The 25598-nt window shown below is 48.9% G+C and overlaps 1 protein-coding gene across 1 annotated transcript in view; it reads left to right on the forward strand.

The window, feature by feature from the left end:
• The first annotated feature begins 2966 nt into the window (after window positions 1–2966).
• IL13RA1 (interleukin 13 receptor subunit alpha 1) overlaps window positions 2967–25598 on the forward strand; it is a 57614-nt gene continuing 34982 nt past the window's right edge. Inside the window, exons 1-4 of the mRNA XM_047081866.1 lie at window positions 2967–3152; window positions 10573–10712; window positions 16932–17070; window positions 19276–19396. Coding sequence (XP_046937822.1) covers window positions 3065–3152; window positions 10573–10712; window positions 16932–17070; window positions 19276–19396 — 488 coding nt within the window. The 5' untranslated portion in view covers window positions 2967–3064. The remainder of the gene's footprint in view (window positions 3153–10572; window positions 10713–16931; window positions 17071–19275; window positions 19397–25598) is intronic.

The raw sequence follows: 25598 nt of genomic DNA on the forward strand, positions 1-25598 counted from the left end.
TACACAGAACTTACAAATAAAACATTGATGTTGAAGAAACAGCATTCCTAAGCCTCACCACCCCCTTCAAAACATTAAAAAAAGATTTTTTTTAAGTTTATTTTTGAGAGACAGAGCGTGAGCAGGGGAGGGGCAGAGAAGAGGGAGACACAGAATCTGAAGCAGGCTGCAGGCTCTCAGCTGTCAGCACAGAGCCTGACATGGGGCTCGAACCCATGAACCGTGAGGTCATGACCTGAGCTGAAGTCAGAGGCTCAACGGACTGAGCCACCCAGGCGCCCCAAAACATTTTTTTTAAATGTTTTTTAATGTTTATTTATTTTGAAAGAGAGAGACAGTGGGAGAGGGGCAGAGAGAGAGGGAGGCAGAGAATCCCAAGCAGGCCCCGCACTGTGAGCACAGAACCTGATGCGGGGCTCGAACCCACAAACCGTGAGACCATAACCTGAGCTGAAACCAAGAGGTGGATGCTTAACCGACTGAGTCACCCAGGCGCCCCCAAAACCATTAAAAAAAAAACATTGCTTCAAGTTTAGGGTAGAGAGGAAGTAGAATTGGCTAGAACACTCGTATTTGTGGTCAGCAGGCCAGTACCATTATGGCCACACCACTGCCCTTTCTTTGTCTCTTGCCTCACAATGTTTAAGTCACAGGGACGTCTCTGGAGGCTCATGACAAATTGTGACCCTTATTTTTCTAATCATTTGCTGCCATTACTGCTCATTTCATTAAGCACTCAAACTATGCCAGACAGTGCCCACGGTGGCACGAAGCCAGTGTCCAGGGGTTCCAGTTCCAAGTGGAGACTTCTTAAAAGGCAGATGACATAATCACTTTGGAAATGTTATTATAAACTTATTGTATAATGTTTATAGCAAATGTCAACAAGCGCATGTGTGTGGTGATGGGGGGGGTCTTAGGTTAGAGAGTGGCTGTCCTATTTGCAGGGGGATTTAGAAACAACGGTAATATCTCTCAGTTCTACCAGCTTCGATGGCTTACAGAGTGTTTTCCTAAACATTACGTCGTTCAATAACACAAGGACTTACTCTGAACCTTGAGCGCAAGACTTAGAATTGCAAGATTCTGTGCAGGCAGGCCTGCCTTCTGGAAGCCTCCTTTGTCTCTTCTCTCCCAGAGGGCGACCCCTTCTTTGTGTCCCACAGTTCCTTGCTTTTGCCTTTACGATAGCCCCCCCTACACCGGTTGCAGCTCTTCCTTGGCAGGGCCTGTTTTTAATTAGTGGCTACCACAGGGCCTGAAAGGCCAGTAAATATTTATGGAACTCGAGGGCCACAAATCTAAGCGTAAGGCCTTTGTTTCAGATACGTTAAAATATCCCCATGACTTCTGGGTAGGGTCTAGACTAGGTGTGTTATCAGCATTGTTATTGCTATGTATTTCTTGCAACAGATCTCAGGTGCATACATTGGCTTAATTCAACCTTGGCTTAATTCAACCAGAATATACACCTAGGTTAGTAGGTCTCATCATCCATCCAGATGCAACCCTTTTGGAGGGTGGTGGTGAGAGAACAATGCCCCTCCCCAAAGATGACCATGCCCCAGTCCCAGGCAACTGTGACTGTGTTACCTTATAAGGCAAAAGTGACTTTGTAGATGTGATTGAATAAAGGATTTTCAGACGGGGAGATTATCAGGGATGATCTGGTAGGTCCAATCTAATCACAAGGGTTTTTATAAATGAAAAAACGAGGCAGGAGGGTCAGAATCAGAGGAGAGGAGACAAGGAAAGCAGTGGCCTGAGTGGTGCAGCAACAAACCAAGGAAACTGGGAAGTCTCTAGAAGCTAAAAACAGAATCTCTCAGGGTGCCCGGGTGGCTCAGTTGTGATCTCTCCATTTGTGCGTTCGAGCCCGCGTCCAGCTCTGTGCTGACAGCTCAGAGCCTGGAGCCTGCATCGGATTCTGTGTCTCCCTCTCTCTATGCCCTTCCCCCGCTCAGCTTTGTCGGGGTCTCTCTCTCTCTCTCTCAAAAATAAATAAACATTAAAAAAAATTTTTAAACCGGAATCTCTCTCGGAACCCCCAGAAGGAACACAGCTCTGCTCACGCCTTGAGTTTGGCCCGGTGAGACTTCTGACTTCCAGAACGCTAATAAAACTGTGCTAAGTCACTAAATTTATGGTAATTTGTTACAGCAGCAATAGGAAAGTAACAAGGGTTCCCATTTTCCTCCATCCCCAGCCTCATTGACCTTCATAGTCACCCACTTTCTGTATCCGGTGTGTGTCCTTCGGCCTAAACCGGTAAAAAAGAATTATGTAGAAAGTTGCATGTGCGCTTTTAAAATGCAAGAACTGTACAGAGTATGGCACTGTCCTTCACATGAAAACTTTTGCTCTCCCCCAACCCCGACGCCACGTTATGCGTTACCAGCTTCCCAATACACCTTTCGGCCTATTCACCAAGCACGCCCCTGCGAAGTCCCCGCTGTGCACTTGGAGCCCAGTCCACCGTGGGAGGTGGGGTTGGGATTACTAAGCCTGGAGTCAGAGTTTAGGAAACTAGGGCTCAGAGGCCGACGATTGGCAGCCGCGCCTCCCGACTCCCGGGCCGAGGCTGCTTCCCGTAGGTGGCCCTCGTCCCGGCCCCGCCACGACCCAGGCCCCGCACGTCCGCACGGAGCGGCGACGCCGGCCGGGGCTGCCTCCCGCGCGCGGAGGGGGGAGGGCGGGACCGGCGGGCGCCCGGGCCGGGCCGGGCCGCGACGCGGTCGAGGAAGTTCAGCGCGGCCCGAGCCGAGCCGGGGCTCCGGGGTGGGGGGGGGGGCGGGGGGGCGCGGGGCGGCGGCGGGGCCAGGTGCGGCGCGAGGCGCGAGGCGCGGGAGGCGCGGGAGGCGCGGGGGCCCCGGCGCCCCGCCCCCTCCGCCCGCGCCCGCGGCTCGCGGCTCGGGTTACCTGCGGCGGGTGGGCGGGGCGGCCTTTCCGGTCTGCGCCGGCCCCCAGCCTCCAGGGCGGCGGAGCCGGGAAGTGGGAGAGGGAGCGAAGGAGGCGGAGACTGCCCGAGCCCGCAGCCCGGCCGGGCTCCGAGGAGAGGGGCTGCATGGAGCGGCCGGCGCGGCTCTGCGGGCTGTGGGCGCTGCTGCTCTGCGCCGGCGGCGGCGGCGGCGGCGGGGGCGCCGCGCCCACCGGTGAGTGCGGCCGCGGGCCCGGGGCGGCGGCCGAGGGGGCGGCTGGGGTCGCGGCGGACAGGGGTCGAGGGCTGCGGCGAGGGAGGGCGCGGGGGGGTGGGGGGGGCGGTCCTCACGACGCCCGGCGACCGCAGCCTCCGGCGCCCGGTTTGAGGTTGGGGACCCGGGAGCGACGGGGCGTTCCCGGGTCGCAGGCGGTGGCGGCGGCGGCGGCGGGGCAGGACGACGACTCGTCGCCGTACTTCCCTCGCGCCGTCGGGAAGAGCCCGGCGCCCGGGCGCCGGACGGAAACATGCCCGCGGCGTCGGAGGGCGGCGGGTCAGGACCCGCGAGGTCGTCCGGGAGGGGATGAGGGGCCAGGAAGCCGCGCGGACGGCGACCGAGGCCGGGGCGAGCCGGGGTCGCGCCGGGGCTCCTTGTGAGTGAGGCGGTGGGAGTTGAAGGGAACTCCTGGAGACCCCGGTCCTCGTAGAAAAAAGACGCGAGGGCCCCCGCCTCCTCCGGCGTTCAAGAAATCCGTTGGGAAACCGGGAGCAGCATCCGGGTGGATGCCTTTTTGTTTTCTTTACTAACCTTTACGTTTGGAAACGATTGTCGGCTTACAGACGAGTTGCAGAGATACTACAGAGGGGTCGCACGTCGCCCTCACCCCGTGTGGCAACTTTTCGTTAATCGGCCCGGCGGAGTTACACTGTGAAAAGTTGGGGGCTGATGACTTTTTCACGGACAGCTCCTGGCTTGAGCGGCCTCCTGGGCGCGTTGGGTGACCACAGTAGCTCCACATCGGAGAGGTCTTATTACCATATTGACACAAACACCCACAATTTGCTGATTGCATTTCCATCAGTGTGTTGTGCTTTGAAACCCAAGTTGAAACGTTGATTAGGAAATCTTGATGCCCCTTATTGATTCGGTCAACAAAACGTATGCACTCAGCTCCGTGCCAGGGTTCTCGGGGCTGCGGATGCAGCGGTGAGCGAAATAGACCGAGCCAGCCCCTACCCTGTACAGCTTCTAGGCTCTTGGCAGAGTCAGAGAGGAGGGAAAAGTAACATATCAGGTGTGTGGGACGGCGCTGAGTACAATAAAGAAAAACGAAGCGGAGAAGAGGTTTGCCATTATAAACAGGGTGAAGTGGGAAGGCCTTACTTGAAAAGGTGGCATTTAAAGTGGAGGCCGGAGGCAGGTTGGAAGTTTTCGGTTAATAATTATTCAAGCGTCTGCCTTGTTTAGCACTGAGCCGAGCTCTGTAGGTTAGCGGACAACCGTGGAGTGTAGTTCAGTTGGGAACATCGGATTCCCATATCCTGTGGGGAAATGAAATCCGGAGAAGGCAAGGGACTTATTTAGGGTCACCTGTCTCCTTAGTCTCCTGATGTTCATGGTCCTGCTCCAACACCCTGCCTCCTGCGTCCTCCCACACGCACCTGAAACAACAGCTGGCCTTCTAGGCAATACCGGCAACCCCCACCTTAATCAGTTTTGTCTCAGCAGTTCTTTGGTAACTTGGGTTACTTAGAATACAGAAACTTTTTTCCCATTAGAAATATTGATAAAATTGCGGGGCCTCTGGCTGGGCTCCATCAGTGGAGCATGTGACTCTTGATCTCAGGGTTGTGAGTTCAAGCCCCATGCTGGGTATAGAGATGACTTAAAAAAAAAAAAAAGAAATATTGATAAAATTTCAATGAGATATGGTGAAGAAAAAAAGAAGCAGGGGACTTGAGTTTTAGTGGTCCGACATCTCCCACCTGTGGGACTCTGGGTTCATCATTTCCCTTGTGTGGCAGTTTTCTCATCTGTAAGTTCTTTTTTTTTTATTTAATTATTTATTTTGAGAGTGAGACAGAGAGTGCGGGGGAGGGAGGGAGGGAGGGAGAGAGAGAGAGAAAGAAAGAAAGAAAAAGAAAGAAAGAGAATCCCAAGCAGGCTCCGTGCTGTTAAGCCAGAGCTCGACACAGGGCTCAATCGCACGAACCGTGAGATCGCAGCCTGGGCCAGTATCAAGAGTCAGACGCTCAGGGTGCCTGGGTGGCTCAGTCAGTTAAGCATCTGACTTCGGCTCAGGCCACGATCTCATGGTCTGTGGGTTCGAGCCCCGTGTCGGGCTCTGTGCCGGCAGCTCAGAGCCTGGAGCCTGCATTGGATTCTGTGTCTCCCTCTCTCTCTGTCCCACCCCTGCTCACACTCTGTCTCTGTCTCTCTCAAGAATAAATAAACATTAAAAAAAAATTTTTTTTAAAAGAGTTGGACGCTCAACCAACTGAGCCACCCAGGTGCCTCGCCTGTAAGTTCTAAGGGCTCTTCCAGCTCTAATCTTCTGTGTTCATAAAATGATTAGGTTACAAGCTTAATTTAGTCTGCTTCGTCTGACAGTCCACATGGTGGCATGTCTTAATAACAACAACTAGCATTTATATAGTGTTTAATATTCTTTATGCCAGGCAGCGTTCTGAGTCTTCCATTTGTGTTGTTTCATTTAATCTTTACACAAAACCTATCCTATAGGTGCTGCCGGTAGTCCCATTTTGGATATAAGGTAGCTGGGCACAGCGAGGCTAAGAGTCTTGCTCCAAGCCTTGTGGGTGGTAGAGTGGAGCTAGGTGTCCAATCTGGGCAGCCTGACTCCAGAGGTCATGCCCTGACCCCTGTATTCAGTGCCTCCCTCTGTAGAAGGGAGGGGGAGTCCTTGGCTGGGAGAGGAGCTGGCCACCTCCCAGAGTAGCAGGTAGGATTGGTTGGGACCCATGAACAGATGGACAGGTCATTTGTTTTGAAGTGATTGATCGTATATTGGAGACTTGCTTTCTAATTGCCAGACCGTGTGGCCCAAATAATAGGCACTGTCGGCGTTCAGAAGAGGGGAAGCTGTGAGGACTGGTAGTTGTGGGGAAGAGGTAAAACTTGAGCTAGACCTTCAGGATGGGTGGAATTTGAGTGGGTGGAGAAGTTCTTCCCAGTCAGGGCAGAATAGCCAGAGTGGAGACCCAGAAATGAGGGTGAGACGGTGCTCCCTTGTGGGCAGCAAGGAGCCCGGCTTGGCAGGAGGGTGTGTTGGCAAAGTCAGTCCAGGCAGAAGAGTTTCATTTGCCCGTGAAGGCCTGGAGTGGGGCACAGCGTGAGGGAAATGACACCAGAGGACAAGCAAGCAGGGAGACTTGACCGGGTGACAGGACTCGCTGGAGCGTAAAGCTGTGCAGGACTCTAGGGTTGAAGTTGTCCACCAGAAAGATGTGTTGTGGGGGCGCCCGTGTGGTTCAGTCGGTTAAGCGTCTGACTCTTGATTTCGGCTCAGGTCATGATCTCACGGTTTGCAAGTTCGAGCCCCGTGTCGGGCTCTGTGCTGACAGCGCGAAGCCTGCTCGGGATTTGCTCTCTCCTTCTCTCTGCTCCTCCCCTGCTCATGCGCGCTCTCTCTCTCTGTCTCTGTCTCTCTCTCTCAAAATAAAGAAATAAGATTTAAACAAAAAGAAAGAAAGATGCGTGGTGAATGCCCCCTGTCCAGGGCCATGACTTACTGGTGTCAGCCTGTCTCGCAGGCCCAGAAGAGCACATTGGTATGATTGGGATGATTAAAAGAGATGTTGCAAGAGAAAATGGACAGACGTTGATGACTGAGTAGATGTAAGGGAAGGAGGCGGTGACTCATATATGACTGTTGTGATTTCCTTAACTTTTCCCGAAATATGCAGGCCTCTGCCATCTCCTGTGATTGAATAGGAGAGAGCAAAAACTATTATCTAAGCAACATGCCCTATTAGAGCATTGACCGTCTCAGTTTCTAAGTAGAATGGAATCTTGTGCGAGGTGACCGTACAGACTCTCTTGAGGGTTGAAGTTTAGTTGGGGGTAGCTACTTGAGTCCCTCCTTCCCATTCCCCTTTCTGAAGCCAGTGATCAACCTCTGAGGAACGGTTGGAATTAAATGCCCGTTCTGTCTTACAGGCGGTGGGCACGTATCCCTTTCACAGACAGCCAAAGCAACTATTTTTTTTTTAAGTTTAATCATTTTTGAAAGAGAGAGACAGAGTGTGCGCAGGGGAGGGGCAGAGAGAGAGAGAGGGAGACACGGCATCTGAAGCAGGCTCCAGGCTCTGAGCTGTCAGCACAGAGCCTGACGCGGGGCTCCAACTCATGAACCACGAGATCATGACCTGAGCCGAAGTGAGATGCTTAACCGGGTGAGACATCCAGGCGCCCCCCAAAGCCGCTATTTTATTTTATTTTATTTTATTTTATTTTATTTTATTTTATTTTATTTTATTTTATTTTATTTTATTTTATTTTATTTTATTTATTTTAGAGAGAGAGGGAGAGCATGAGTGGGGGGAGAGGGCCACAGGGCAGGAGAATGAATCTTAAGCAGGCTCCACGCTCATTGCGGAGCCCGCGGGGCTCGATCCCACGACCCCGGGATCATGACCTGAGCTGAAATCAAGAGTCGGACACTTAACCAACTGAGCCACCCAGGCGCCCCCCAAAGCACCTGTTTAGAACTGTTTTGTTTCTTCAAAAAGAGAGCAAGTAGATTGCTAACGTTTATATAGCACTTGCTCTGTGCCAGCCTCCGTTCTGAGCATTTTATCTGTAGTAACTCATTTCATCCTCAAAATTGCCCTTTTGTGATAGGTCATTCTTGATCATCCTCATGCTATAGGTGAGAAACCTGGAGCACAGAGAGGTTAAGGAACTTGCCAGCCAGTCTGTAGCAGAGCTGGGATGGGAACTCAGGCAGTCTGGCTCCAGAGTCCATGCTCATAATCCTACGCTGTACTGAAATTATATCATGTCTTACATATGAGGAGCTATTAGAGATCTGTACGAGAAGTACAGTCACCGGTTATGTACGTACATATCTCCGTGTGTTATACCTACATACACATGTATCCATATATATTTAAATGGTTGGAGATTGTATTTTAAGTTTCAGGATGACTGAGAGTGTGTGTGTGTGTGTGTGTGTGTGTGTGTGTGTGTGTGTGTATTTTTAAAGTATAGGAAGTGGAAAAACCTCAAGAGAAATGGAAGGAACCATTAGGGAGAAAAAAAAGGGATGGCAGATAGCCACAAGTAGCCTAAAATGCAAACCAATTAGAAGATTTGACTAAAGGACACTTAACAGATGGGGGGAAAAATAAACCCATCTGAGAGATTGGAAATAGTGCAAGCTATTGTTCTATTAAAATACTGAGGTTAAAAAACAGATTTTTTTAAAAGTTTATTGATTTATTTCGAGAGAGACAGCACGAGTGGGGTAGAGGCAGAGAGAGAGGGAGACAGAGAATCCCCAGCAGGGTCCGTGCTGCCAGTGCAGAGCCTGATGCGGGGCTCGAACCCACGAAACCACAAGATCATGACCTGAGCCAAAACCAAGAGTCGGGCGCCTAACCAACTGAGCCACCCAGGCACCCCCAAAAATAGATTCTAAAAGGTCTTAAATTGCCTTGAAAATTGAGGTGTGAGTTATTACATTACCATAAATAGGTAATATTTTTTATTATCGGGGCTTTAATGTTTGCGTGGGAGTAGGAAGGTAGAGCGTCAGGAAGTTTGCTGCCGGGTGTTTCTGGAAAGTGCGGAATATGGCAGATAAGCCTAGAGTAGATCGTAGTCTTCGGGAGGAACGAAGTTCTTATTAGAGGCTCTAGAGCTGACAAATGATTTGTCTTCACGGGTGCTGATGTGGCGTTAGAGAGGCCAAAATGAAACCGCTGTATTCGCCCGTAGTTGCTTAGAATCCTGACGCCAGCACTGTTGCCTGAGCCGTCGATGCTTCCGGACGCTAGCTGGGTTTTAACTCAGCGCAGTGGGAATTTTCTGCCTCCGCTGGTCCTGCCGCGGGCTGCGCGTCCCCACACTTGGGCCTTTTGGTCACCCTTGCGGGAAACACTGATGGTAGAAGAGTCGGGAAAGGGAATGAATATCCAGAGTCCAGAGCCTTTGGGGAAATGCCAGCTACGTAGTGCCTGTGGGGCTGATGTTTGGGGACCAAAGGAATCTTTTGTTCAGTTGAAGAGGAAGGTAACGGCATAAAGTATTTACGGATTATGTAAGAGGCCCAGTGCACTCCAGTGTGTTGGCATAGAGTATAAAATAGAGCTCTGTGGATTGGTAAATTAAAGACAACGGTATCCCGTAAGCAATCAATAAGGACTGAGTTTGCAACTTGGGGCAATTTGGGAGGATTTATTTATTTATTTGTTTTATTGTTTTTTAAAGGTTTATTTTATTTTGTGTGTGTGAGAGAGAGAACGCACGCGAGTGCAAGTGGGGAAGGGGCAGAGAGAGAGAGAGAGAGAGGGAGAGAGAGAGAGAATCCCACGCAGACTCTTCACCACCAGTGCGGAGCGGAGCCCGATGCAGGGCTCGAACCCACGAACCGGGAGATCATGACCTGAGCTGAAGCTAGACGCTTAACTGACTGAGCCATCCACACACCCCGGGATTGTTTTTTATTTAATGAGTTTAATGAACTTTATTTTGGAATAATTTTCAATTTCTAGAAAAGTGGCGAAGGTAGAAGAGAGGTTCTGTCATCCGGTTCCCGGGGGGTGATTTTGGTAGTCCTGGTCTCAGAAGCTCTCGGCAAAGTTTGAAATGGTGTTTCCTTTCCCCCACTCTGTGTCTTTCCCTGTTTTTGGCAGAAGCTTTAAAACTCTTTTCCCTGGTGATAGAGCCGGGTCCAAAACGATAGAGTCACTAAGTATTTGGTGGAGGCAGTGGTGGGTTTTCTCCAAATGAAACACATTTTTAAGACACTGGTTCAGTTTCCCTCTCTTCTTCCCTCTTCAGATTAGTCAGAGCTACAGTCCCAGCTGTTTAGTGTCAGACCTCAGAGGAATGACAGGCACTGTTAAATCTTTCTCAGTACTTCTTTGGAAAAGTTATAAAAACAGTTCCCGGGTCACGTTAGCAAGCACGATTAAAGACACGCTGCTGAGACCCACCCGCGGAGCTGCCGAGATTGACGTGTCTGCACTGAGTGAGCTGTAGATCCCGAGCAGAGGGAGCCCCGAATTCCTGCGGGAGGAAAACAGAAATTTCAGGCTGCACTCTTCCCTGTGTCCACACTAAAGCAAGTAGTTAAGAACGTGGCCCCGGAGCCACACTTCCTGGGTTGTATCCCAGCTCTGCCATTGACGAGCTAGGGGACATGGGGCAAGTGACTCAGTGTCCTTGACCTCGGTCACTTCATCTTCAAGATGAGGCTCCTCGTCCCTGTCTCGTAAGGTGGTCGTGAGGATTCGGTGCATTAGTATGTGGAGAGGACTTAGAACGGTGCCTGGCTCGATACCCGGGAGCTGTTGTTCTCTCAGTCATCCTATTCTTGGCCTCTAGGACTTGGAGGAATGGATCAAACGACCCACTAAAAACCCCGGCCAGTGCTGATAGATGTACTCCTTGTGCTTCATTTGAACAGAAACTCAGCCGCCTGTGACAAATTTGAGCGTTTCTGTTGAAAACCTCTGCACGGTCATCTGGACATGGGACCCTCCTGAGGGAGCCAGCCCGAATTGCACCTTACGGTATTTTAGTCATTTTGACAACAAACAGGATAAGGTAAGTTTTCTGGAAGGTATTGCATTGATGAGGCAAAGTGAACACTTTGAACCGGAGCCAAGAATAAACTGAATTCTAACCTCACTTCGAAGTGGGAATTTTGTCTTGGGTTGCGTCTAAATTTTACCTGGGAAAATGACTGTTGAAAAAAATCGAGCGTTTGAACATTTGAAAATGTTGGCTCATTATTTGATAATGAAATGCAATGAGATACTCTGTTGGGAAATACTAGGTATCTTTATCTACTGGGCTCTCAACAAATCATGGCGTTAGCATTTCTTCCTGTGTTCCTGCCTGCATGTATATAACGCTTCCAGTTTCTCAGGGAGTTTTCCCATTTACCGTCTTGCTAATGACACGCACGCAGGTATGTAAGAACTATGTGACACGAAAGTAATTGGCCATATGGAGAGTGAAAAACTAAGACATCAGTGGCAGATAGGGTTGGCTAGGTTTCCCGATGCCTGAGGAAAAATGAGGGGAACTTTCAGCCTTTCCAGTCAGATGTAGTCAACTGATATAAGTGAATTTTTGTTAACAAGATTGGATGATTTTCAGATTCTTTACGGTAGTCTTGTCCAGTGGAATTTTCTCTTGGGCCCTATCGTCTTGTAGCCCCTTCTAACTGACAGATTCTTCAAAGCATCAGATCAGCTGTTCAAAACTATTTTGTATCTTTATACCTTCTTTCAGTGAGGGGAGAGGTCAGGGGTGGTTGGGGTTGAATTTGTCAGGGACTATGAGAAGGCTGAATGGGAGAAGTTGTTACTAGTGACGGTGCTCTGGATCAGCGAACCGTGGAATCATCATGTTCATGCAGCCTGGCAGCAGGGGGAGTCAGGAGAACTAGGCTCTAGTTGGTGGCCACTCAGCGATCCCTGTGGCCTGGGGTAAGTTCTTGAACCTCTCTGAGCCTTAGTTTCCTGCTGTGTAAAGTGTGGCTCTACTCTCTTCTCTGGCTTTCTGGGACGTGGAAAATCATGTATGTGAAAGCTTAATAAAGCAAGGATGAAACAGGCTCTTCCTCTTGAGGGAAACTTACTAATCTGCCTTTCTTCCCCCTTTTCTGCTGGGGTGTTAATTACGGGTTAGGTGTTCATTGATAGAGAATTGAGGCTACTCAGGGCCAGGGTATTTGCTTTTTTTTTTTTTTTTTTTTTTTTTTTTTTTTTTTTTTTAGAGAGAGAGAGAAAAGTCTTTAAGCAGGCTCCATGCCTAGCGTGGAGCCTGACGTGGGGCTCCATCCACCTCAAGACCGTGAGATCGTAACCCTGAGATCATGACCGGAGCCGAAATCCAGAATCGGACGCTTAACCGACTGAGCCACCCAGGCACCCCAGAAATATTTGCATTTTAAGAGGTCCTCTGGGTGGCTCAGTCGGATGAACGTCCCACTCTTGATTTCAGCTCAGGTCATGTTCCCAGGGTCATGGGCTCGAGCTCCAGGACGGACTCCATGCTGAGCATGGAGCCTGACTAGGATTCTCTCCGTCTGTCCCTCTGTCCCTCTCCCCCACTTACACACACACTCTAACATTAAAAAAAAAGAGGTCCTCTAGACCCGAATAGACATTTTTTCCAAAGAAGACATCCAGATGGCCAACAGACACATGAAAAGATGCTCAACATCACTCATCGTCAGGGAATGCAAATCAAAACCACAGTTAGATCTATTGCTTCATACTTGTCAGGATGGCTAGTATCAAAAGGACAAGAAATATCTGGGTGCCTGGCTGGCTCAGTCAGTAGAGCATGCGACTCTTGATCTCAGGGTTCTAAGTTTGAGCCCCACATTGGGTGTAGCGCTTACTTAAAGACAAAATCTTAAAAAAAAAAAAAAAAAAAAGGGACCAGAAATATCAAGTGTTGGTGATGATGTGGAGAGAAGGGAACCCTCCTGCACTGTTGATGGGACTGTAAGTTCTGGAAAACAATATGGAGGTTCCTCAAGAAATTAAAAATAGAACTGCCCTACGGTCCAGCAGTTCCACTTCTGAATATTCACCTGAAGAAAATGGAGACACTAATTCAAAAAGATACATGCACCCCTATGTTTATTGCAGCTTTACTCACAATGGTCACGGTAGGGAAGATGAAGTGATGAAGAAGATGCGGTATATTTATACAGCGTCATGTGACTCGGCCATAAAACAGAACGAAATGTTGCCGTCTGTGACAACGCCGATGGACCAAAGACAAATACCCTGTGATTTCACTCATGTGGACTCGAAAAAAACCAAACGAACACACAAAACAAGACAGAAACCGATTCACAGGCGCAGAGGACAAGCTGATGGTCGCAGGGGACGAATGGGCAAAGTAGGGGTAGGGGATTAAGCCGTACAAGCTTTCGGTTATTAAATAAATAAGCCATGACGGCAAAGACCACAGTGTAGGGAAGACAGCCAACAATATTCTAAGAAGTTTGTGCGGTGACAGATGGTGACCAGACCTACCGTCAGGGGGACCGCTGAGTAAGGGACATAAATGTCGCATCCCTGTTTTGCGCACCCGAAACTAGTATGTCAACTATACTTCAATGAAAAAAAAGAAAAAAAAAAAAAAAAGCAAGCCGACAAAAAGGAGATGCCCTCAATGCAGAAGTTGAGCTCAGGAGTTGAGTTCCCCTTCCGCTCTGTCGGCTTCCTCTTGTTCCTAAGGAGGGGCCATCAGGCATTTGGATTCTTAGGGGCAACTCTCAGTACTTCAGGCCCTGCGAAATCACAGAAGAGACCTTATTGAAGGGCTTCGCCTAAGTATCGCGTTGAAACCGAGGGGGAAGTCACCTTGTCTTCTAACAGGTCCACGTTCATTAGCCAGCCAAGCACACTCGAGGGTCGGTCGCGTAGACACGGTGGTATCGTAGCCTGGAAATGGGGCCGACTCCACAGGAGAGATACAGAAACAGACTTGAAAGCGACCGTAAGAGGCAGTGGAATCAGAGAGGATTGGGTTTGACGGTGTGTCTCTTCCCCTGTCAAGGCGTGTGACCCTGGGCAGGTCACTTAACCTCCCCGAGCCTTCATTTCCTTGTTTGTAAAATGCCGGGGTGGGACCCACCCGACGTCAGCGGCGCGTGCATTGGAGGAGAGGATGTTCACAATGCACCTGGCCCCGAGCTCATGTTCCATAATCGTCCCTTTTTCTTTTCTTTTTCTTGTTACGTCGAATCACATGAAATTGTTGCTTTTATAGGTCATATGGTTCAACCTAACATCACCCTCCATTTTGCCCCTGGGGAGACCAGATGGAAACCATGAAGAGTGACCTCTGCCTGAGGCCTGCTCATTTATATTCCAGCCACCTGACCTCTGACCGTTGGTGCTGTCAGTGCCACAGTTGTGAGAAACACGGATTATCTCTTCTAATCAATGATGGGAGATATCCCATGTGACCTTTTGAAGTTTTTCAGTCCTGAGGCTGAGAACGAGTGGCAGGAGCGGTTTCCCTTTCCCCTTCCCATCCTTTGGACAAAGCATTAAGATGATCAGATTGTCTGGTATACGCTTTGAAGCAGATCGCAGTAGTGGCTTTAGGATAGTTTGTACATGTTAGGGGGGCTTGTGAGACCGTCTAGAGGTCTTACGTTGCTAAATGAGATAAACCCTTGAGGTCACTTTCAGTCTTTAGATTGGAGGGCCATGAACACAAGAGACAGGGATTCATATACGATTTTTGTTTTTTTAAATACAAGATGAGTTTTAAGTGGCAGCCCTCCACCATTGTTGTAGCAATATCTCCTAGTTTCCCAGTCTGGTGAGTCGAAGAAGGATCTAGCATCAGGTTTTGTTTTTGTTTTTTTGGCTGGTTGTTGTTAAAAGAACGTTGATTTATGTGCTTTGGCATCAGATTAGGTATCTTTCATCACCAAGAGATAGGCAAGTCTCACTAGGTGAATAAATTAAAGAGCTGTTGTGCCATCCAGGCATCCAGAGAGGCAAAAGCCGAGGCCGACGCGCTTTTCCTACTGAGAAAGGAATCTGGAATTGGGAAAGGTGTGATCCAGCCAAATGAACGTTGGTCCTGAGGGGGAGGGATCATTTCAGGACTCTGGCCTTGGATTTTGATAAGTTTTCAAAGGAGCCCAGATTCCCTGAGGGGTGGAGCCTCGTGTCATACAGCAGCTACCCGTGGAATGAGTCACCGCAGCCAGCCGAAAGTCACGTGGGAGCCATCGCACGTACCTCATCAAGATCTGCTGGAAGGGGTTTAGTTCCTTGTCTGATAAAGGTGTGCTGGACTTGGCGGTCGTTGACAGTTGGGGTTTCTACTTCTTTCGTGCCAATTGCATATTAACTTACCTTGAGCTACATGGGACTGGTGCTTGGTGAGACTGGGAGGTGGGTGACATTTGCATCCCGGGGCCTTCGCGCCTCCCTGCCCACGGTCCTGGGGCCGGTCTCCGCTTTCACGGGCTGAGAGCCCTCACCTCCTCGGCACGCAGGCCTCTCTCGAGGGCCGATTCCTTCCTTTGCCGTGAGAGCTCTCTCGGGGGAAAAAAAAAAATTCCAGAAAGCTTTGTGCTGGCATAACCGGCGTGTTCCATCCCTGTAGGCAGCACCGCCATAGAAAGCCAAATGGTGAGTCGGTTTCTTGTGAAGGATCAGAAATGAGTTGTGAAAATGTATTTGGCTAAGAGCGGCTGGAGGTCCCACTGCAGAAAGGCAGAGCTTTGCCGGTGGCACAGAATTAGTGTCCGTGGAGCTAGATCCCCCCCCAGAACCTTCTGCCGGCCAGAAGGTTGCTCACACACCTTTCTTTTTCTTTGTTTCCTCAGGGCTGACCAGGTAAGTCCCTTTTCAGAGTGCTGTTGTGCCTGGGCCTAAAGCTCTTCAGTCTCTGATGTGATGTTTTTCCTGTCTTTGCTGCTGTGATTCATTACGTGTTGATGTACTAGCTCCCTCTCAGAGGGCACCCTTAATGTCTTGCTTTCGGGGGTATCTCACAGTTGTCCTTACACTCAGCTGGCAGCCGGCCTCTGAAATGGCAGAGCAGCTCTTTAGGATGGCAGACAGAGGCAGCCGTGACAAAGTTTTCACTTCAGGGCCGGCAGCACGTATATGAAAGGAAGTGCTATCTCCAACTTGAGTCAGACTATTGCAAAACAGGAAGCTCCTTGGAGCCCTGATTAAAAGCAGCTTCAGAATTATTCCAGCTCTGTCAGTTTGGGAAATGTTAATTTCCTAAAGAGCCCTCTAATCTCCTCATTCTAAATCATAACCACCAGATTTGTGATTTACATCTGTATGCTGTCAGGAATGGCCATCTACTCTTCAGAATAAGGGTGTGGTTCTCTGAACAACCCTTGACATTTCTGTGTGTGTGTGAGGTAGTCACAATGGTCAGACATGGGGCACCGGGGTGGCTCAGTCGGGTAAACGTCCGACTTCGGCTCAGGTCATGATCTCGCGGTCTGTGGGTTCGTGCTCCGTGTCTGGCTCTGTGCTGACCGCTCGGAGCCTGGAGCCTGCTTCGGATTCTGTGTCTCCCTCTCTCTCTGCCCCTCCCCCGCTCACGCTCTGTCTCTGCCTCTCTCTCAAAAATAAATAAGATTTTTTAAAAATGGCCAAACCGTGCAGGAAGATGTTTAATAAAAAGTCTCTCTGTGGTCCCCAGGCCCTCCTTTACTTCCTGCCCTCAGAGGTGACCAGGGTCACTGGATTCTTAAAGCAGTTTTTCACCTTGGTCTTGATCATGATACTGCATCTGGTTAGGAATGGAATATTGATCGTCTTACCGTGTTTCCTTTAAAGTTGCTTTTAGACAGTTGATGTGTTAGCATAGTAGGTTTATAGGTAAATGTCATAATGTTTGTACATTTAAAATGTAGGAAATTGTCTTTTATCTGTACTGGGGTTTCTCAGCCGTGGCACTGCTGAGATTTGGTGCGGGATAATTCTTTGTCGTAAGGGGAGGGAAGGCTGTCTTGTGCCTTGTACCATGTTGAGCAGCATCCTTGGCCGCTGCCTACTAGACGCCACTGGCAGCCCCCTCCTACGTTCCGGTGACCAAAAATATTCTTAGACTTTATCAAAAGTCCCCCGGGGGGGGGGCGGGGCGGGGGAAGCAAAATCACCCCAGGTTGAGAGTCACTGTTTTATGCCATCCGATAACTTTCCATTTTTTTTTTACACATTTGAACATGCCAGTGTTTTATTAGCTGAGTGTATTTCTGTGTATTTGCTACAGTAATGCCTTTTTAAAACTTCCTAACCTTAGAAAATTGCTCCTGAAACCCATCGTTCAAAAGAAGTGCCCCTGAACGAGAGGATTTGTCTGCAAGTGGGATCCCAGTGTAGCACCAATGAAAGTGACAATCCTAGCATTTTGGTGGAAAAATGCACCCCGCCCCCTGAAGGTAACAGCTGAAAGCACTGTTTGTTGGTATTTAGAGCATAAATCCAAATTATCCATATGCTCATGTTCGGTGTTCATTAATTCATTCAATTTTCAGATACTTGCTGAGTCTGATAAGCTCCAGGCATTGTACTAGGTGCTGACAACACAATGATAAATATGAGGATGTCCCTGCTTTCGAAGTGCTCACAACTTGAGTAAATGCCTAGTAGTTACACAGCACTTAATAATTTGGAATACGGGTATGTCTGGGTGGCTCAGTCAGTTGAGCGTCTCGCTTCGGCTCAGGCCACGATCTCATGGTTCGTGAGTTCGAGCCCTGCATTGGGCTCGTTGCTGTCAGCACAGAGCTCACTTTGGATCCTCTGTCCCCCTCTCTCTCTGCCCCTCCCACCCCTCTCAAAAATAAGTAATTTGGAATGTGATATACACACATATACACCCTTCCCCTAAATTAAGCCTCATAAGCTTGTTGTGTTTTTTTTTTTAATTTTTTTTTTTTTTGGTAGGGAGAGCGAGCCTGCAAGTAGGCGAGGAACAGAGGGAGAGGGAGAGAGAGAATCTTAAGCAGGTTCCATGCCCAGCGTGGGGACTGAAGCGCGGCTCAGTCTCACAACCGTGAGATCATGACCTGGGCTGAAATCGAGTCACATGCTTAACTGACTGCGTCACCCAGGAGCCCCAGCTTGTCTTGTGATGTGAGCAAGTTACCCGGACCCATTCCATGAGGAAGAGGGGAACTGAGTGAGTTGCCCTAGGTCTTTAGATTACAGGTCCAGTACCTTAAAAAAGCCAAAATACTGTCTTCCTCTTTAGAAAGATTAGCTTGATAAACGGGACATATTTGGGGAAAGGTGTTAGAAAAGGAAAAGGGGCCCGTGGGCCCTGCTCCAGTTCAAGACCAGCCCTGGGCACAGCTGTCACGTAGTCAGGTCGGTCACTGGCCCCCAGTTCCCTTCCCGCCCATCACCCAGATTCTTCTGGCTCTTGGCTCGCACGGAGGGAGGGGTATATACTGATTAAGAGCGGGGATGCCAGAGAGCAGATGTCCAAGCTGAAGTCTCAGCTCTGCCAACCAGTAGCCGTGTGACCTTCGGCAGGTCACTTAGCCCCTCCCGCCTTCACTTTCCTCATCTGTAAAATGGGGATGATGACAGTACTTCCTGCCAGGACCGTTGAAAAGCTGATGTAAGTCACTCGAGGTGAGGTAGTTAGAATAGGGCCTGGCAAGAGCAAATCCTGTGTACGTACTATCTATTAATGTCATGTTGCCCCTTGTTTGGAAGGTTCCCTCTCCCACCACCAGACCTTAGCGCTATGTGGCCTGGTCTCCAGACCATCCTCTCTGCCTGCCTTGCACCGATCAAAAGTATATGAAGTCGTCTTTGTAAAAGGATAAAATTCAGTACTGCCATGAGGCTGGGAACATGGTTTAAAACAACTTAGCTCCCTTTTTCTCATTTCTTTGGGAGTTTAAGGAATAATCTGAAAAAGCCTACATCGTATTGTGCCAGTAAAACAGTTGATGACGGCTCAGTCCAGTACCCCTTCAAGAATCCTGAGGGATAGCAAGTTTGCATTTTAAACAGAGGCATTTAACTTGGTGACATGATGCCCTAACTCCAAAGGCTTTATACAGGTCGAGATTTCAGATGATAAAGACGATAGGGCTCGTGGGCTCGTAAAGTCATAATCCACAGCAAACAACTACCAAGAGTGATGTTATGCTTAACTTTTCCCCGAGTTGCTTCAGGAGGAACGCTTGTTTAGTCTTTAAAACAAGATGTGTTAGTAGGGGTCAAAAGACAGGAAGGTGAATGGTGACTCAGTAGACTTGTTTTCTTGAAAGACAGGTAGGTATATATGGGTCGTTTGTATTTTCACTTTCATTTAGGAATTCCGTACTCACTTCCTACGATTGAAATACTATTTGACCTTTAGACTCTCTCTCCAGTTAGGGCTACAAAGTTAGGGTCCCACAGGGATGGTAAAGCTATTTCCTCGGTATCTGGAGGTGAGAGAGAGAGTTTTGAGCGAGTCAGATTTGGGGTTTCTCCATCCTGGGTGCCTTGTAGGTAAAATGGCATGAGAGATTAGGGATTGGCTTTCTGGGAAGACACTCTCACCGTCCCCCATGCCCCAGAGGGATTGGCAGGTTTGCCTGGCAGGGAAAGAAGGAGCCTAAACCCTTGGCTGGATATTGCAGGTGATCCTGAGTCTGCTGTGACTGAGCTCCAATGCGTTTGGCACAACCTGAGCTACATGAAGTGTACTTGGCTCCCTGGAAGGAACACAAGTCCCGACACCAACTATACTCTCTACTACTGGTGAGTGTGCGCAAGAGACTTGCGGGGGAAGAATGGATTGCTTTTGTTTGGCGAGCACTGGGCTCTAACCTAATTAAAAACCGAAACTGAGGGGCGCCTGGGTGGCTCAGTCGGTCGAGCGTCCGACTCTTGATCTCGGCCCACATCACGATCTCACGGTTCGTGAGTTCGAGCCCCACGTCGGGCTCTGTGCTGACAACACACAGTCTGCTTGGGATTCTCTCTCTCTCTCTCTCTCTCTCTCTCTCTCTCTCTCTGTATCCGTCTCTCTCTCTCTGCATCCCTCTCTTGACCCTCCCCCATTTGTACTCTGTCTCTCCCAAAATAAATACACAAACATTTAAAACAAACAAAAAACCAAAACTGAAAAAGAACAACCTGTTTTTTTGGCTTTATTTATCATTGTTTTTAATTGAGGTATAATTAACATACAATGTTCTATTAGCTTCAGGTGTACAACACAGTGATTCAACAATCACATCTTCTTTTTAAAAAAATTTTTTTTTTAATTTTTTTTTTTCAATGTTTACTTATTTTGGGACAGAGAGAGACAGAGCATGAACGGGGGAGGGGCAGAGAGAGAGGGAGACACAGAATCGGAAGCAGGCTCCAGGCTCTGAGCCATCAGCCCAGAGCCCGACGCGGGGCTCGAACTCACGGACCGCGAGATCGTGACCTGGCTGAAGTCGGACGCTTAACCGACTGCGCCACCCAGGCGCCCCTAAAAAAATTTTTTTTTAAATGTTTATTTATTTTTGAGACAGAGAGAGATAGAGCATGAACGGGGGAGGGGCAGAGAGAGAGGGAGACACAGAATCCGAAGCAGGCTCCAGGCTCTGAGCTGTCAGCACGGAGCCCCACGCGGGTCTCGAACTCGCGGACCGTGAGATCACGACCTGAGCCGAAGTTGGCCGCTTAACCGACTGAGCCACCCAGGCGCCCCAACAATCACATCTTCTTTATCGCTATTCTTTTCACAAACCCAAGAGGGGGGGCAGTATGCTTCAGTAGAAAATGCATCTGCTTTTGGTGTCTACTTTCTAAAAATATCTTTAAAAATTGTAGATCCCTAGGATGTTGCAAAAAAAAATGCACAGGGAGATCCCAGTGTACCGTTTCTCTGTCTGTAACCAGAATGCAATATCAAAACCAGAAAGTTGCTGTGGGTACAATCCACCCACCTAATTCAAATTTCACCTGTGTCACATGCAACCGTCTGTGTGTGTGTGTGTGTGTGTGTTTGTGTGTGTGTGTTTGTGTGTAGTCCAATGCAATTTTATCACATGTGTAAATATAGAATAGTTCCATAACCACAAGGATCCCCTGAGTTGCCATTTTATAGCCGTACCCTACTCCTTTCTGCACCCCCTCACCCTCCATTACTTTCCCCCAAGTCTCTGACCTCTGGCAGCTACTAATCTGTTCTCTATCTCTATAATATTGTCATTTCAAGAATGTTACTGGAATAGAGGCGCCTGGGTGGCTTAGTTGGTTGGACGTCCAACTCTTGGTTTTGGCTCAGCTCATGATCTCACGGTTTGTGAGACCGAGCTCCATGTCGAGCTCTGCGCTGAAAGCGTGGAGCCTGCTTGAGATTCTCTTTCCTCTCTCTCTCTCTCTCTCTCTCTCTCTCTCTCTCTCTGCCCCTCCCCCGCTCATTCTTTCTCTCTCAAAATAAATAAATAAACATTAAAAAAAGAGAATGTTACTGGAATAGACTCTTAGAGCATATGACTGTTTGAGGGTGACGTTTTTTTTTTTAAACTCTGCATAATACCCTTGAGTTCCCTCCAAATTGTTTGTGTATCAATAGTTCATTTTTTTAAATTTCATGGTATGGAGGTACCAATTTGTTTAAACATTTATTCCTTGAAGGATATCTCCATCGTTTCTAATTTTTTGCAGTTATGAATAAAACTGCTATAAATTCTCATGCTCAGGTTTTTATGTGAACACAACTTTTTGTATCTCTGGAATAAATGCCCAAGAGTGCACTTGCTGGGTTATATGGTAATTACATATTTGGTGTTATAAAAAACTGCCAAACTATTTTCTAGAGTGGCTGTACCAGTTTACATTCCTACCAGCAATGTGTGAATGATGGGTGTCTACCTTTCAAAAGGAAAATGCTATCATGCCCAGGGATAAAAAATAGGTTGGCTCAACACCTGAAACTATTGTGACATTGTATGTCAAGTATATGTCGATAAAAAAAAATTAAGGAAGCAATAAGAAAACAACCATTTTTGTTTGTTTTTGTCTTTAAAATTTTTTTTAACATTTATTTATTTTTGAGACAGAGAGAGACCGAACATGAATGGGGGAGGGTCAGAGAGAGGAAGATACAGAATCCGAAGCAGGCTCCAGGCCCTGAGCTGTCAGCACAGAACCCGACGGGGGGCTCAAACTCACGGACCGCGAGATCATGACCTGAGCCGAAGTCGGACGCCCAACCGACTGAGCCACCCAGGCGCCCCTGTTTTTGTCTTTAGAGAGAGGGTGTGAGTGGTGGGGGAGAGGGGCAGAGAACAAAAGGGAGAATCTTAAGCTGGCTCCACACTCGGCGTGGAGCCAGACCCGGGCCTGATCCCACGGCCAGGAGCGGAAATCAAGAGTCGGACGCTCAACTGACTGAACCACCCAGGTGCCCGGAAAACAGCTATAAAAAAAAAGTAGGTTAGCTCCCCACAAAATAACTTCTATCTGAAGTTTGTGAGCACATCTGCAAAATTTGTTAAATTTCTAAATTCAACTTTACGCATTTCCTTTCCTTTAGAGCCTAGAATTATTAGCAGCAGAATAAGGCAGAAAGGACCAGGTTAAACAGTTCAGTCCAATAAAACTTTATTTGGCACACATTGTGGCTACAGCACTGAATAGGCAGCGGAGATAAGAAACGTGGCTCTTTGCTCGTGAAGTTTGAGATGTGGAGGGGGAGACATCACCCGGCGCAGTTACGTGTATAAAAATACGTGTATGATGAAGGCTAGCGGAGGCACAAACTCATTTTAGAAGCTAGTGTGGACCTTGGGGTGGCAGCGGGGCAAGGCTGGGGGGGCTTTGTGAAGGGGGTGGACTGCACAGATGGTGGGGGGCTCTCCGGGGCCGGGCTCTGGGGAGGAGTGTTCAGGAAGGGGTGTGTTTAGTCACTGTGATACCAGGCTACGGACGCATGAGATCTTGCATTGGCTGTGTGCTCTCCACATGGCCCTGTCCCCCTTTCGGTCCTTCATTCAGACTGCTTCTGACACAATGGGGTGTGGAGGGCCGTGTCCGGGACTTCTGAAACTACAGCATAAACACGGGCTGGCTCCCGGAATGTCCATTTGGCCCTATGACTTGATGAGAACTGTTTTTGGTATCTCCGGGCACTCTGTGTCTCGTGCACTAGAATGCAGAAAATCATAGGACCGTTTGGCCAGGACCTTCCAGGGAGGCCCCGGGGATTTGCATTCACCTCCCCCCTCCCCACCCCCGCCGGCTCACAGGGCACTCCTGACAGCGTTGAGAAGCACTGCATGTGAGGCCAGATGGCACTGACACGGTGCGGTTCAGTCTTGAGGGTGTCTTTCTTTCCTCCGAGATCAACAGTTCTCGTGTGAGGCATTGTAGTTTTCCTTGCCCACTTGTGGCACTCGTTTCTGCTTTCATCAAAGCCCGGCAGCGGCGGCCCGGTGGCTTTGCCATAAGGCCCGCACTCCTCAGCACTACGGACAAAGCCCTTTCTGACCGCGCTCCTTCCGCCTGTCTGGCCTCGGCCTCCTCTCCCCTGCGCACCTCCAGCCTCTTGCATCCTGCCTGCCGGCCTGGGCCGGGCTCCTTTCGGTTCCTCAAACGGACCCTTCAGACACTCCAGCACAACAGGGGAAGCACCCTGCATCCCCTCCCAGCCCAGCCCTTGTCGTTTCCCCCTCTGCTTTGCCCTAATCTCAGCTCACACACCGCTTCCTTCACAGAAAGCCTCCCTTGGCCTCCGAAGTCTAGATACGTGCCGGGTCGTCATGTCCCACGGTACCTTGCATTTTCCTGCGACACAGAACTCAGCACAATGTGTTGTCACTTCCTGTTTACTTATCTCCCTTGAGAGCGGCTGTGTTTTGTTACCCTCAGTGGCTGACACATGGCAGGTGCTCCAGAAATAAGTTTTAAATGCGTGGTACCATCCAAGGAAGCTTAGAGAACATTTGGGATTGGCAGGAGGACTTAGGACGGGTAAGCAACTCCAGGAGCATTTTAGTTCAGGAGTTAAAAGAGATAAGCATTGAGTAGGTTGGACTCCCCAAAGAATTGCTAGCCAAGGGGTCAGAGAACTAAGCCTGCGGGGCACCTGGGTGGCTCAGTCGGTTAAGCATCCGACTCTTGATCTCAACTTCAGGTCTTGATCTCAGGGTTGTGAGTTTAAGCCCTGCATTAGGCTCCATGCCCGGGAGAAAGAAAAGGGAAGAAAGAAAGAAGGAAGGAAAGAAAGAAAGAAAGGAAAGAAAGAAGGAAGGAAAGAAAGAAAAGAAAGAAAGGAAAGAAAGAAAGAAGGAAGGAAAGAAAGAAAGAAAGAAGGAAAGAAAGAAAAGAAAAAAGAAAAGAAAAGAAAGACTGCCTCTGACAATGTTGCAGTGCAATCTGGGGAGAGCTGTTACTACAGTCTTAGAAGTTGGTAGCATCCTTGTGTTTCTTATGCTGTTAACTCCTTGCTTTCCCAGGAGTTGTTATGGGAAAAATCACAGGGAAAACCTTAAAAGAGTCTGTGTCTATAGAAGGTTCAAAGGAAGGAAGGAAAAGTCTTAAAGCTGTATCTCATTCCATGGCCGACTGTGCAGGAAAGTAACTGGGATATAGGAGTCAAGGTGTGCTAGAGGTTAACGGAGGCCGCATCCTAGGGGTTCTTTTTTTTTTAAGGTTTTTTTTTTTTTTAAGTTTATTTATTTATTTTGAGAGAGAGCAGTGGAGGGGCAGAAAGAGAGGGAGAGAGAGAGAGGAATCCCAAGTGGGCTCCCCGCTGCCAGTGCAGAGCCCGACCTAGGGCTCGAACTCATGAAACTGAGATCGTGACCTCAGCCGAAAGGAAGAGTCGGACGCTTAACCGACTGAGCCACCCAGGCGCCCCTGTCCTGGGAGTTCCTATGAGAGGAAGAGCGGGAAGTGCCTTGAGGCATGCACTGGCACAAAACAAGTCGTCTTGCAGACTGCAAAACCAGCACCCCCTCTGGGTGAATAAATTACAAAAAATTGGACCCACCGATTTTGAAAAAGCATTCTTCTTCCTCTGGGTTGAAGCGTTTCCCTTCCTCTGGGCCGATGCAGCATCTTGCCAAAGCCGGCAGCAGAGAGTGCTTGGGCTGGCTCTCAGCCCTCAGTTGCCGCCTCTGTGCAGAGTATAATCTAAACCCTAGGAGGTGGCTCCGGAAGCCATCTGAAGAGAGTGGTGGTTGACTGGTACCTGAGGGGACAGGTATACCACAGGGGTACCACTCTTGTTATACGTATTCCCACCATGGGTCATCAGAGTGGACTCCTTCTCCAGTATATGTGACCTGTGCTAACACAGAAGCCACAACTCACCTGTGACTATTTACATATCAATTTAAATTAATTAAAGATCCGTCGAATGAAAACTTCAGTTGCTCAGTCTTACTAGTCAGTTTCCCACGTGGCTAGTGGCTCCCGCCTTGGACAGCACAGATAGCAAACATTTCCATAATCCTGGGAAATTCTGTTGGACAGTGCTGGTACAGAGTATATCCTTCTGCCCTCAGCACCCCGCAGCTTATTCTTTTCTGGAGCCACACTGCCAGGGTTTAAATCTTAGCCCTCTTCTATGCTAGCAGTGTGATTTGGGTCAGGCCCCCTGTCTCTAAGCCTCAGTTTTATAATCTGTTAAATGGGCACAGTCGCACTAGTGCTGCCTCTTAAGGTTGTTGTAAGGGCTGTTACTGTATGAAAAGCGTTTGGAGCTGTACCTCACTGCTAACACACGCCGAGTGAGCACTCCGTGCGTGGGAGCTACATGGTGTTTTTATTATTCATCCGCGGGAGCTACATGGTGTTTTTATTATTCATCCGCGGGAGCTACATGGTGTTTTTATTATTCATCCGCGCTCCCGTGCAGGTGTAGCCTGTACACATTGCTGGCTTCTTCCACCACTTGGAAGAATCAGGAGCTAGTTCTTACCTCCTCCTCCCCTGCCCTCCCCTAGAGAGATCCTTT

Source organism: Lynx rufus, unplaced genomic scaffold (assembly GCF_022079265.1).
Source record: "Lynx rufus isolate CCGP_SWC_20201006 ecotype Redwood Valley unplaced genomic scaffold, mLynRuf1.p SCAF_19, whole genome shotgun sequence".
Classification (NCBI taxonomy): domain Eukaryota; kingdom Metazoa; phylum Chordata; class Mammalia; order Carnivora; family Felidae; genus Lynx; species Lynx rufus.